The following is a 14,218-nucleotide window of genomic DNA, read 5'->3' on the forward strand; positions in this document are numbered from 1 at the left end:
CTAAAAGTAGTAAAATTATAGTTTAATATAATACTATATAGAAAAGAGTATTAAATTAATAAATTAATATAAAGAATTAAAGAAAATATAAAGATTATTAAGGATATAGAAAAGGAATTTAAAGAAATTACCTAAAGAAAATATAAATATCTCTAAAAGGAACCTTTAATTAATAAGACTAGCTTAAAAAGTATAGAAAAGCTATAATATTAATGGAAGGCAGATAGCCTATATTTAATATAAAAAGATATACCTTTAAAATAGAAATAATTAATTATAAATAAAAGATTAAATAAAAAGTTAAAAAAATAATATTAATAATAACTATTTAATAAAGAATTCCTTAATAACTGCCTTAATAAAGAAAGATATAATAATAATAACTATAAATAGATATATTAAAATATATTAAGAAAAGTTATATATTATTTATAACTAAGCTATAAATAAGCTAGAAAAATAAATAAAAATAACTTAAACTTATAAATATATTAAAAGTATTATATATAGCAGACTTAATAAATTGCCTAATACTATAAGTTTAAATTAAAAAAAGATAGCTAAATACTTAAATTAACTGTAATATAGAAATAAATTTTATTAATCTAAAAATAGTTATAAAGTTATAGCTATTATAGAAAAAAAAAAGAGACTTATATCTACTACTTAATATAAAAAAATAGCTTTTTAACTATAATAATAGCATTATAGACTAAAAGACTAATTATCTTAAGGTAAATATTTAAAAGAGAAGTTAAAATATAAATTATAATATTATTCTATTAAAAGAAAGGATAGATATACTTTTTAATATACTATAGCTTAAATAAGAAAATCTATATATTAACTAAAAAAACGGCTAGATTATATTCCCTAATAACCCTAAAAGCAATATAATAATAATTATAATAAATAATAAAAGATCTTATACCCTAACTAAAGAGGATAGTATAAATAAGTATAAAATAAAGTATTTACTACCTCTAAAAAAAGTATAATATAAGTATAAAATAGGTATAAAATAAAAATTAAAAATCCTAGGCCTCTTTAAAAAATAAAATCTATAAAAGAATAAACTAAATATAAAAAATAGCTAAAATTAACTTAAAAATATTCTAAAAGAATACTAAATCTATAATAAATTATTTAATAAAGAATTAAAAATAGAGATCCTTAAATACAGTAAGTAAAACTATAAAATTAATTTAATAGATAAAAACCTATTAATATAAAAGCTCTATATATTAAATTAATAAGAATTATAAAAATAAAAAGAATATATTAATAAAATATTAAAAAAAAGATATATTAAAATATCTAATTTATTATTAGCTTTAATAATATTTTTTATACTTAAAAAAAATAAAAAGAATTAGTTAATAATTAATTACTAACTGCTTAATATATATACTATTAAAGACTAAACCTTACTTCTATTTATAATAGAACTTAAGGATTAATTATAAGGTAAATAAATCTTTATAGCATTAAATCTAAAGAAAGTATATAACCTTATTTATATTAAGGAAAAAGATAAATAGAAAATAGCATTTAAAGTTAGGTTAGGACTCTATAAATATATAATTATACCTTTTAATTTTACTAATATACTTATAATATTTTAGCAGATAATTAATAATATATTATAATAATACCTTAATATCTTTATAGTATACTACCTAAATAATATTTTAATCTTTTTAAATAATAAAGAAGAATATAAAGAATATATTTATAAGGTCTTAAAAGTACTATAAAATATTAAGCTATTAATTAAATTAAAGAAAAGTTTCTTTTATATTAAAAAAGTAAACTTTTTAAAATATACTATTATACCTAAAAAAATTAAAATAAAATAAAAGAAAATTTTAATAGTAATAAAGTAAAAAATACTTAATAATATTAAGAAAATATAAGTATTTTTAGGATTTATTAATTACTATTAATAATTTATTAAGGATTTTAATAAAATTACTAATTTATTAATAGAACTTATAAAGAAAGATAAACTATTTAAATAAAATAATAAGGCTTAAGTAGCCTTTAAATAGCTTAAAAAAGCTATTTTTAGTAAATCAGTCTTAAGGATATTTAATCCTAAAAAAGAAATTAAATTAAAAATAAATATATTAAATTTTATATTAAAAAGATAAATTAATTAATAAAATAACTAAAGATAATTATATCTTATTATATTTTACTTTTATAAGTTATATAATATAAAACTATATTACCCTATTTATAATAAGGAATTTCTAGTAATTATTAACTATTTTAAGGAATTTAAATATTACCTTATAGAAAGTAAGTATAAAATTAAAGTATATATAAATTATTAAAATATTTCTTATTTTACTATAATATATAAATTAAACTAATAATAACTATACTATATAAAATACCTATATAAATTTAATTTTATTATTACTTACTATAAAGAAATAAAAAATAAAAAAGTAAATATAATTAATTAATAATTAAATTATAATATTAATATAATAAAAGTAAATAAATAAGTATTAAAAAAAAATAATAAAGAAAAATATATATTTACCTAATAAATAAAAATATTAAAATAAATATAAATAAAAATAATTAAAGAAATCCTAAAAGAATTAAAAGAATTTATATAAAAATTTTATATATATTTAATATATAAATACTAAAAAGTAATAAAAATATTTAAATAACTCCTATAATATAAATATAAAGTATTATAAAAAACAGTTAAAAAGGTAATTAAATAATATAATATTTATATATAAATAAAAGTATATAGATATAAGCTATATAGAAAACTATAATTACTTAAAGTCATAAAAGCACTATAGAGCTTAATTATAATAGACTTTATTATTAAGTTATTACTATTAGAAAAACCCTTAACTAGAATCTTCTATAATAGTATTTTAATTATTATTAAAAGACTTATAAAATTCTTAATTTATATACCTTATAGAGAGGTAATAGATATAAAAGTCTTAGCTTATATCTTCTATAATAGGGTAATATAAAAAAGAGAAATATCTAAAAAAATCCTAATAGATAGAGATATTACCTTTATTAATAAGTTTTAAAAAACTTTAATAGTATATATAGAAGTTAATTATAGACTTATAATAGTATTTAAACCTTAAGCAGATAGCCAGATAGAATAGATAAATTAAGTAATAAAGTAATACCTATAGTATTATATTAACTATAAATAAAATAATTAAGTTAAGAAACTACTATATACCTAATTAGCCTATAATACTGCCTATAATAAAAGCATAAAGCTTATACTATTTAATGCTAATTTTAGCTATATTCTAATAGTATACTATAATATATAATAGACTGAAATTATTAACTTAATAGCTATAATTAAAAGTAAGGATCTAAAGAATATATATAATAAACTCTAAATAGAATTAGAATTTATTAATAAATAGATATAAAGATACTATAATCCTAAAAGATTAAAAAGACTAATCTTTAAGGAAGGAAATATAATATATTTATCTATAAAAAATATTACTATAAAATAACTAAATTATAAACTTAATTTTAAATATATTAGACCCTATAAGATTACTTAAAAGATCTTAAAAAATAACTATAAGCTAGATCTATTAATAAAGGTTAAATTATATAAAATCTTTTATATTATACTATTAAAATTAGCAGCTAATATAATTTATATTAAAATTAATAATAAACTAAAAGAAATTAATAAACTAGAAACCTATAAAGTAAAAGCAATTAAGGAAATATAAGTAATAAATAGTAAAAAGGAATATTTAATTAAATAGAAAAACTACTTAAAAAGTAAAAATATATAAAAACTACTAAAATACCTTATTAATATCTAATAACTCCTAAAGAACTTCTATTAACCTTAAGAAAAAAGGAATTAGGTATAGAACTTTAGTTAATAACCCTATAATCCTCTAATAATTAAATATTATTTAAAGTAAATAATTTAACTACTTAATAATTAAATAACTCTTAAGTCTTTAATACCTTTAACTTATTAAGATCTTTATACCTATAATAAACTATTTTAATAGTCTTTTTATAAAGATACTTCTTCTAATAATATAAATACTATAAATAAGCTAAAACTTCTTAAAGATTAGCCTTAACCTACTCTTTTTACTTATTAATTTAATCTTTTTTATATAATATATATATAACTACTAAAATTAATAAAAAAAAATATAAAGAAAAAGGAAAGATAGATAAATTTAAGAAGTTATACCCTTAAAATTATAGTTAATATACTTTTTAAAAATATAAAAATTATATTATTACTTACCCTTAATAATTATATACTAGAAATAGTTAGCCTAAAAATAGGTAAAATAATAAGGCATTTTAAAATTAAACTTATAAATTAAATTAAAAATATCTTTTTAATACTTAAAAGCTATTTTAAGATAGTTAATATATTTAAAAATATAATTAGATATATTATTAATAGGAAAAATATTTATAAAAGTAAGTTTAAAATATACCTATAAATTTATACTTAATTACTTATAGGCCTTAAGGATAAGACCCTAAAGAGGGAAGAAATTATATTATAACTTAATATAATCTTATATATATATATATATACCTTACTGTTTTTTACCTAATTAAAAACTACCTACCCTATACCAGTTAAATATATACTATTTAATTTATATAATAAACAGTTATAAATAAAGTTAAACTAACCCTATTTAACTTATATATATTACAGTATATATATATATTTATTTAGTAGTAAATAGAACTTAACTTACTAGCTATTAATAATACTTCTTTACTTTAATAAGCCTTACCTATACTATTAACTATTAAGAGATATAATACTTTACTAATATACTTAATTTAATGCCTTATATATCCTGTAAATATAAACCTAATATAGACTAGTTTACCTATTTAGAAACCTAACTATTATATATTAATAATAGTCTTTTAGTTTTTTATACTATTTTTTAATTATCTTTAGTTATAACTTATATTATTATAACTCTTTTATCTATTTTTTATATAAATAATCTATACTTCTTAAATATAAGTTATAATATACTTTTAGGTCTATATATCCTTTAATATATTTAGCTTTATTAAGTTTAATATATTCTTTTATAAGTTCTATTTTATATTTACTATACTCTTTTTAAATTTCTTTTTATTTTTAGGTAAGTTTATTTTTATTATTATAAGGTATATTAAAAAACTCTTTTAATTCTTTTAGTATTTTATTTTATATTTCTAACTGCCTTAATACTTCTTTTAATCCTTTTAAACTAGTATTATTAATAGACTATTTATTACTATTATTTATATATTATTAATTAAATTCTTCTTCTATTAAAGTAATATCTTAGATTATTTATTAAAGTTCTGCTTATATATTCTTATCTTTCTGGATTTCTTTATAATAGGCTATATAAAATTAGAGTTCCAGTACTTTAAGGTTCTCATACTATATACTTAATAGATATCCCTTTATTTCTTCCTTTTAATATAGCTTATTGTTAGGTATACCTAGAATTATAATAGGAAAGCAGTTATTATTTTCCTTTTCCTATCTATACTTTATATACTAATAGTATCTATAAGATATCTATAATAGTTTATTATATTTTAGATAAGTAGGTAATATTATTATACAGTCTTTAGGGTTAAATTCTAGTTCTTTATATAACAGATTTATAATATCTTTTATATAGTAGGTATAGATATATACTGTTAATAAGTTATCTATATTAATATATTCTTTAGCAATCTAAATATATATTTCCTCCTTAAAGTTCTAGATCTTTAATCCTTATTTATTATATAAAGGCTTATATAGTTATTTTTACTTTTATTTTAATTATTTATCTTTTTATTAGAGGTATAATGCAGTTATATATATTATACCTCCTTTATATTTTATACTTTAATCTTTTTATTATTTCTTTAAGTATAGATTATTTCTTACTATCCTTTTTACTCTTATTGCTACTTTAGTGGCTTAAATAGTAATTCTAGTTAGAATTATATTAATATATTATATAACTTTTTTCCCCTTTAAGGTACTTTATTGCCTTATTATTTTTAATATCTTTATTTTTATAATCTCTTTTTTTTCTTTCTTTTATTTTTAATATAGTTTTTACTATTTTTTTTATTCTTTTTCTTACTTTATTAGATCTTTTAAGATCTTTTTTTAGTATTTTTAGGCTTTTTAGTTATATAGTATTAAAATCTTTAAAGTATTACTATATTTTATATCTTTTTCTATTAGAAATTCATTTTATAATTCTTAAATAAAACTTTACTAGTATAGGTTCTATCTATCTTTTAGTATATTATCTTTATATATAGCAGTTATTTCTGCTATATTATATAGGCTATAGGTTATTCTTAATATTTAGGTTTATATAACTATCTAAAGGTCCTATTTATTAGTAGCTCTTAGTATTTACTTACTGTAATTTAGGTCTTTAGGTTATTTTAGTTAAAAATACTTATTAGTAATATATTTAAATTAGTTGCAGTTATAATATTTAACCTTAAATATATTATGTAGTCTTTAATTATAGTCTTATTAAGTGGCGCTTAGGGTTATAGGTTTTAATTCGGTTTTATATTAAATATTAACTTATTATTTCTTGCCCTAATTAGCATTTTATTACTTAATATTCTATTAAGGGTTATATAACCTTCTATTCTTTTTAGCTTATTTCTTTTATTATTATTTAAACTATTAGTTCTTAATCTCTATAGCTATATTAGCTAGTTTATTTAGATTCTTAGGCTTAGGTTTAATATTTATTATAGTATCTTTAACTTCTAACTTAAGTCCTAAATATACTTATACTATATATACTTCTTTGCCTTAATTAAGCTTAGCTGCCTAATAGCAGTATTTAGCTAAATAGTCTACTGTAAATCCTTATTATTTAAGTTATTAGATCTTTATTTCTGCTATTTATTTTTTATCTATAACTTTAAAAGCGTTCTTAAGTTTATCCTTAAAGTATTTATATTTATTATAGATATACTTTATTATTTTTTATTACTTTTCTTTAGGGTTATTAATATAATTACAGATAATAGGTTCTATAAGTTAGAATGCCTTATCCTTAAGGAATCCTATTCTATATCTAACCTTAAGTTCTTTAGTAGTAAATTAAATAAGGTAATATATTTAATAACTTTAAAGGCTAGTAAGAAAGCCTTAAAGCTTATTTATATTACTATTAAATAAATCTAGCTAATAGGGTTATAAGATCTCTTTAGGATCTTTATTAATAATAGTAAGCATTATAGTATACTTAATATACTCTTAATAAAGCTTCTAGCTTTTTTTGGCTTTAGCCTTAAGGGCTTTAATAAGTCTAGTAAATTTAATTACCTTTTTCTTTAATCCTTTAATTTAGTTTTAGAAGATTTTAGTATTCTCTTTAGAATTATTTAGCAGTTTATTATACTGCTAGTTAAGGTAAGTAAATCTGCACTTAAGCTTTATAACTTCCCCTTTATAGGTAGTTAAATAAGTTAAAGCGATTTCCTTTTCTTTTTTTTATTAGTTTTTATAGGGATATCCTTTATATTAAGGGGGGCTTTTTATTATAAGGTATATTATATATATCTTGCATTAAAAGGTTAGATAGGAGTTATAGGTATTATTATATTAATATTACTTAGCGTTATATAATACAGTCTAAATAAAAGCTATTAATATATAACAGTTAGGGTTTTAAATAGGAAAATTAGTCTATATTAAGTTTATATTTACAGATAATATAAAGTATAATACTAAACTTATAAAGTATTATATCTCTTAATAATTAAGTAATATATATTAAGCTTATTAATATAAAGATACTTTATTAATAGCTAGTAAGTTAAGTTCTATTTAATATTAAGTAAATATATATATATACTTAAGGTAATTAGATTAGTCCTTTTCTTAATTGCTAGTAATTAGGAATAATTATAGAGTAATTATAAATTAATTATTATACCTTAAAACTGGTTCCCTGGTGATCGCTTTGGTGATTAAATGAAATTAGTGGGGTATACGTGACGTAACCGCAAGGGTTGTAACAAGCTTCTTTTTTCTCTTTTAAGGTCTTTAAAGACTAGTAATAATAAAGACCTTTTTTATTATATAAAAAGCAGGCCTAAAATATAAACTTACTAAAGCCTTTCTATCTCTTATAAATATAGCTATAAAGAAATTGCTTTTTAGGCTGCCTCTAAATATAATAGCTACTGTAGCAATAAAGAAGCACTATAAAAGTCTTATCTAACTAAATTATAGCTTTTTAATCTTTAAGGGTCTAATTTTTATAAGTAATATACTATTTTAGGCACTCTTTTTTTATTACTGCAATTAATTTAGGCTTTTTTATTAGCTTTATTTTTTTATATCTTATTAATTTAAGGATTTTATTAATAAATATTACTAAGATTTTAATGCCTTAACTGCTAAGCTTAATAGAGATATTAATAAGTGTTTTTTTCTTATTAAATTAATTTATATTAATTTTAGTAATAATTAGGCTATAATTTTTATTAATCTACTTTAAAGGCTGCCTTAATTAAAAACTATCTTTAAGCTAAATATTAATAAACTTAAGGGGATATTTATTAGGCTTAAAGCCTCTCTTAATTATATAAAAATATATCTTATTAATTATATATTTAAAGATACTAATAAAAAGGTAAATTTAAGGTATAGTTTTTACTCCTTTATAAGGCACTTTTAATATTACTACTAAAGCCTAAGTTATAATATCTATTTTTATATATAGTATCTTCTTTATAAGTTAAAGAGGGAAAGAATAGTATAAAAATCACTTATAGAAGATAGCTAATAAATTCAGCAGGAATACCCTATTTAAGTTTATAAGGGTAGTTGCTGATCCCTGCTTGCCGGCAAAGACTTTTAGTATGAACCTCTGTATACTGCTAGTAATGGAGGGGCTTGCTAACTGTATTGGTGGGAGGATGATATAGATAAGATAAGTAAAGTCAGATTGATTAATTGCATTAAAATAGCATATACAGTCTTGTATTCTTATATATATAAGAGGTTCTATCTATAGGAACAATTAATCAGAAAAGTCAGGGCAAAATAAAACAACACTAATATTCAGATCTCTATTATTACAATATCCTAAACCAGTATTCCAATGAAACGAACCGCACTTTTAGCAAACACAAACAGCACAAAAAATATAAAGACTAACACCATTCGAAACTCCCCCCTTCTTCATCCTGGTCAATTCCCACCTAGTTCTTAAACAGGTAATCAAAGAGTCGTCCTACTCCCCAGATAACTGCACAAGGTACAATACACAGGGAAATGACCCGTCCCGAGTCCATAATGCCCCAATATCCCATTTCCGGTTCACCGGTCACGGAAGCCTTCCACTGAGCCAATTTGAAGTAACTTTGCAGGAACAATTGGCTGAACTTGAAGTAAAAAGAGAGAACAATATCATCGCGGTGTCTCCAAGCTAGCATCTTCACGATGTCGATACTGCTAAAGACGCTAATCAAGGTAAATATAGATACGATGGTTAGCCAGATGACGCAGAGAAGATCTCGGAAGCCGAAACGCTTGGAGTGTTGGGTAGACTGGGGCATGGTGCGTGGCGACGAGGGTGACACCGGAATCGTGGACAACCAGCCCTCTATGTACATTTTGTCTGGGTTGGGATAGGATTTGGCTTTCTTGCTGTTTTGGCGGGAGTTTGGGTCTTTGAATGGTGACATTTTGAGTGATGAAGAAGTATTAAAGTGTAAGGATAGAAGTGTCGCGAAACGTGATGTTTGGACTATTGATTGCGAAATGCAGTAGTTGATTCAAGCTGAGGAGTTATTTTTATTTTTGGAGGTCGTTTGGCGTGGAATTGGGTTTTATCTTCGAGCCAATACTGGCTGGTGAACTAACAAACATGCTGTTCACCATCTTCCAAGGCCCTTTGACGTGAGCCCTTGTTCTGAACAAGCTCGTTCTTTAAATAAAGAAAGTGTTACGCTGCGAGCAGCCCAGCCCTCTCTGATTGGTCAGGTTGACACTGCACGCTTTAGTTAGCTTGGTAAGGTCAAACGGACCACCACCTTCAATTGAAGGAAACAAAGCTCTTTCAATTAAAGCTAGAATGCTCATTGTAACCAATCTACGCATTGTAAAACAGAAACATATGGGGAACATTGTTTTCAGTTGAGAGCAGACACAATGATGGTCTGCGCTATGGCCCTGATGAAAGACGGTCTTTTTGAGCGGCAGATATCCGCGCTTGTGGAATGGTTCCGCGTTCATTGTGAGAGACTAAAAATAACCCCGCCAGACCATTGATTGAAGTCCAATGTCACAGACAAAGACAAGGGATTTGGTTGATCGATAGAGACCAGTTTTACAACTTGAGGACTACAATGAGTTTAAATTGAGGCTAGCCTATTGGTAAGATGGGAGATAAATAAATGTAGGGTTTAGACATTAATGCACTAGGAGCTTGAAGAGCTACATGCAATAAATCGCAATCCCTACGATATTAGGTTTAATAAACAGTGTCTGGTATATTCACGCAGTCCATAAAGGTTTGTAAGTATTGTTATACAGCCAGATTGTATTAAGGTGTACAACAGTTATGCGTCCTATCTCTCTCCCTGAAAGCAAGATTCCGAGCTTGGCTGCTATAATGTAAGCTATATAAACTTGGCGATGTATATAAAGTTAAGAGTGTGATTCTATACCCAATTCAAGAGATCTATAGTTAAGTTACCTTATTTAACAGCAAGTAATAGCAATGCTTAATAGGTATATCTTTTTTTTAAAAAAGCTACATAAAGTACACCTAACTGGGAGAAGTGCGCTTTAAGCTTGCTTTGCGGTAGGGGCAGTGTCATTTTAATTAACCTAAATTAAATCAATCTAAAATAAGAAAGCGGTCTCTGCTAGCCTTTTGGAGATCGCCATAGCGTATTATACCAGAGATACACTGTTGTCGCGAAGCGATGTATTGGAAAGATCGCTTAATGCAATACTGAGTCATGAGCTCGCTTAAACTGCCTGATCGAGGTTAGACCATGCATTTACGCAGAAAAAAGATACATTGCCTCCAAGACAGTCCACTGCAGGCACGAAAGCTTAAAATTTACTAAGCCCTACAGCGCACTTTAAGCCTGGACAGGCTAGGCAATACCCCTCAGCTCAGCTACTCCGCACCACTCCACAAAACTGCACATTAGCACCACCTATCAATCCATACAGGGTAGTATAGCGAACAAGCCAAAGTTGGACTGCTTGTAGCTGAGAAAAGCTGTGATAAGTTCAATGATAAAAGAAGCTCTAGCCCTGGCACAATCGCTTAATGCCAGATCTTAACCTTGACATATGGATAAAGAACCAGACCGCTGCTTAGAGCGTTCTACAGCCGCCTGAGCTTTCTTTAGGTACAGTGTTACACAAAAGAAGCAACCAAGCACTTTGGAGGCTTATATGGAATCTTGTCGTCCGAAATATAGCTTCTTTAGAGGAGGCCGATTAAGAGATAAGCAGAGAGTTATATATCTTTGTAGCCCTTTCCAGCCGCTTTGTTGAAACTTGATCATTCATTGATGTTATTTGATGTCTGGGTGTATGCCCTTTTTTAATAAGAGTCATGCTTATGCCACTTAATATATCACTGGTTAGATCTTATCTGATCTCGCTATGATTGATTTAGACTTTTGGAGTCATGGAGGGATTATTAGTTTCTTGATATACGGATGCTGATGGATAGCTGCAGGGTAGTCGAGTTAGACTTGGTGGAATTCTGATTGACGAAGATAAAGTACTGCAGTATTGTTTCCCATATAACCCTTGCCACCTAATAAAAACACTATGCAATGCTAACAGCTTCTTACGGCTTAATTAAACCACCAAGCAGTCAAGTCTACTCGTTCAAAGATGCTAACTCGTTTGACTTTGGAGTTCCCTCCTGGTCAAGACGCCTTAATTGCCAGAAAATCTCACAATTTAATATTGGTCTAGTCAACAGGAATCAAGTGTATCAGGCAGACTGGCCTTAATGTATCGCGTGTCGACAATATCTAGGCCATACAATGCCGCGAACCTTGAATTGATGGTGCTGATCAACTCTTCGCAATGTATATTTATTGGATCCGAAACGCGTTGCTAAAGTACTGTCGCGCGTCTTTGTAATCAAGACTGCGAGTGGTGACGAACTGACCGCTTCTTCGTGGTTCTCGCTTGTTGTCCTTAGACACGTATGAGTGCATGAAAGTGGATGTGGGGACGATAATGATTGGAGGCCAAGTGCGCCATGTGGTGATTGTGGGGGGCTTGAGCTTGACACCCGAGATGCCAACGGGCATCAACCTCAAGAATTGTCAGTCTCTGCTTTCTTTCTCAACATAATTCTTTCAACTTATCATTCACAGTCTGCGAGCATGGACAGTTCGCCCCGGCCGCCCCTCCAACGGCGGCACGATCTCGCCGTCGTAAAGCAACAACTCGTGGTCGTCGTCTCCGTCGCATCAACACTCTTCGTGCTATGTCCAGAATGGCTACAGTTCTACAGAAATCTCGCCGTCATTCCGTTTCTGGCTTGGCTCACGGCCAAAGGCTTCGATTTGGTCATCATGCTGAATGATAAATGGGACAATGCGCCAGCCATGGTCAAGTACTTTGTTCCCATCGACTTTCCGCAGATCACACCTCCGTTTGAGAAGATGCAAAATTTGGGGAATAGACAGTTGGCAGTTGTAAGGACAAAGTTTCGACATTTGTCTTCGGAGGTGAGGGCCATGGTTTTGATGGTGGTGAATTGGTTATTGGGGCAGATTAGTGGCGGTGAGTCAGCATGAGCATCAAACCAGAGTCCGAGTTTAGCTTATGCTTCTAGGTCGACCTGGAGTCGAGTCGCCAGTTTCTGAGGAGAAGAAGGCGAAGCCTGCGCCGAAACCTGATGAATGGGTAGCGATTCTCGTCACAACGCCGCTCATTAACGACGACGCCGGCATCGATTTCGGAACGAACACCATTGTCGAAATTGGTGAAGTAATTACCTGGGACCATACACAGACAACATCTCTTCCGGCCATTCTTCCATCGTCCACTTTCCAGGTTCAAATGACACTTTGTCTGGTCCCCAAGAGCATATGGTATTCCCGCAAGACCGTCCTGGAAAAGTTCACAACAGGGCTTTACTGGAGCCACCAGCCAGGGCAATCGGCATGTCAAGGAGAACAATGGGATGAAGATCGGATTCGAAGTATCTCCAAAGTGCAATTCATTGGACATGTGGAGAAGCACAACAATATTGACAAGGTCAACAAATGTAAGTTATGGATGGATCCCTCTAAGCTCCTTGAAATGTTCCTGACCGCCTACATTCAGGCTTCGAGTCCCTTCGTGAAGGATGGAACGACGTCAACATTTACTGGAGTGACATCGACTTTGCTATCGTTCTCGCCTTCCTCCTCGTCGGAACGTCCTCGACCGAAATATGCAAGAAGCTCTTCGATCAATTCTCCAACCTGAGAGTCGAAAAGGCCAGTCGGAACAAGGAACTCAACCGAACGCGCTTAGGTGCTGGTGCAGCCGTCTTGACACTTTTGACGGGAGGACTAGCTGCTCCTATCACGATTCCGATGATGATGGGCGCTGAGATGACGACGTCGACGCATGATCGATACCTATGGAGCGAGAGGACGAAAATGTGTAAAGATCTTTTGGGAAGATATAAGAAACTGGAGGCCATCGTTCAGGTGGAAGAGACAGAGGCTCCAAAGGCTATTGATCCAACGCCATTCTTTTCGCCCAAGACTATGGAATCGAGCTGGTTTGTAGATGATTCTTGGTGATGGGAGGTTTATATTTTTTTCCCAGGCGTTAGGGATGCGGAAGCATAGAGATACAGATACAGATACAGAAAGATTAAGTGCATAGATTATTCAGAAATTTGCTTCAGGTTACCAGGTTAGAGACCCTGATGAAATCAATGTTACTTCAGGCTGAGAGCGAGATGCATTACTGTAAGTGCTGTGACGGTACCAATACATATCAAGCTCATTAGGGCAGTTGTTCAACGTCTAAATTCGCTGAGGGTAAATGTGTGTAGCCATAGTCACGTCACAACTGTTACTCACATCATCGCAATTTGCGACCTGCGACAAACCCAACCTCTATTGAATGTTATGAGATGTATTCTATCAAGTACCAAGACAA

General features: G+C 27.3%; 2 protein-coding genes across 2 annotated transcripts; one reads left to right on the forward strand and one right to left on the reverse strand.

Annotated features, from left to right (window-relative positions):
* Positions 1-9,270: 9,270 nt before the first annotated feature.
* On the reverse strand, positions 9,271-9,756 carry FMAN_12012 (uncharacterized protein; the record flags this gene model as incomplete). Its single annotated transcript, XM_041824751.1, has 1 exon — positions 9,271-9,756. One exon carries the CDS (start codon positions 9,754-9,756, stop codon positions 9,271-9,273), a length of 486 nt encoding a protein of 161 aa, XP_041690200.1.
* Positions 9,757-12,438: 2,682 nt separating this feature from the next.
* Positions 12,439-13,854, forward strand: FMAN_12013 (uncharacterized protein; the record flags this gene model as incomplete). The annotated part of the gene is made up of 3 exons (XM_041824752.1): positions 12,439-12,841; positions 12,894-13,328; positions 13,388-13,854. The coding sequence occupies 3 exons, from the start codon at positions 12,439-12,441 to the stop codon at positions 13,852-13,854; spliced, it is 1,305 nt and encodes a 434-aa protein (XP_041690201.1).
* Between the last annotated feature and the right edge of the window lie 364 nt (positions 13,855-14,218).

The sequence above is a fragment of the Fusarium mangiferae genome, assembly GCF_900044065.1.
Source record: "Fusarium mangiferae strain MRC7560 genome assembly, contig: FMAN_scaffold018, whole genome shotgun sequence".
Lineage (NCBI taxonomy): Eukaryota > Fungi > Ascomycota > Sordariomycetes > Hypocreales > Nectriaceae > Fusarium > Fusarium mangiferae.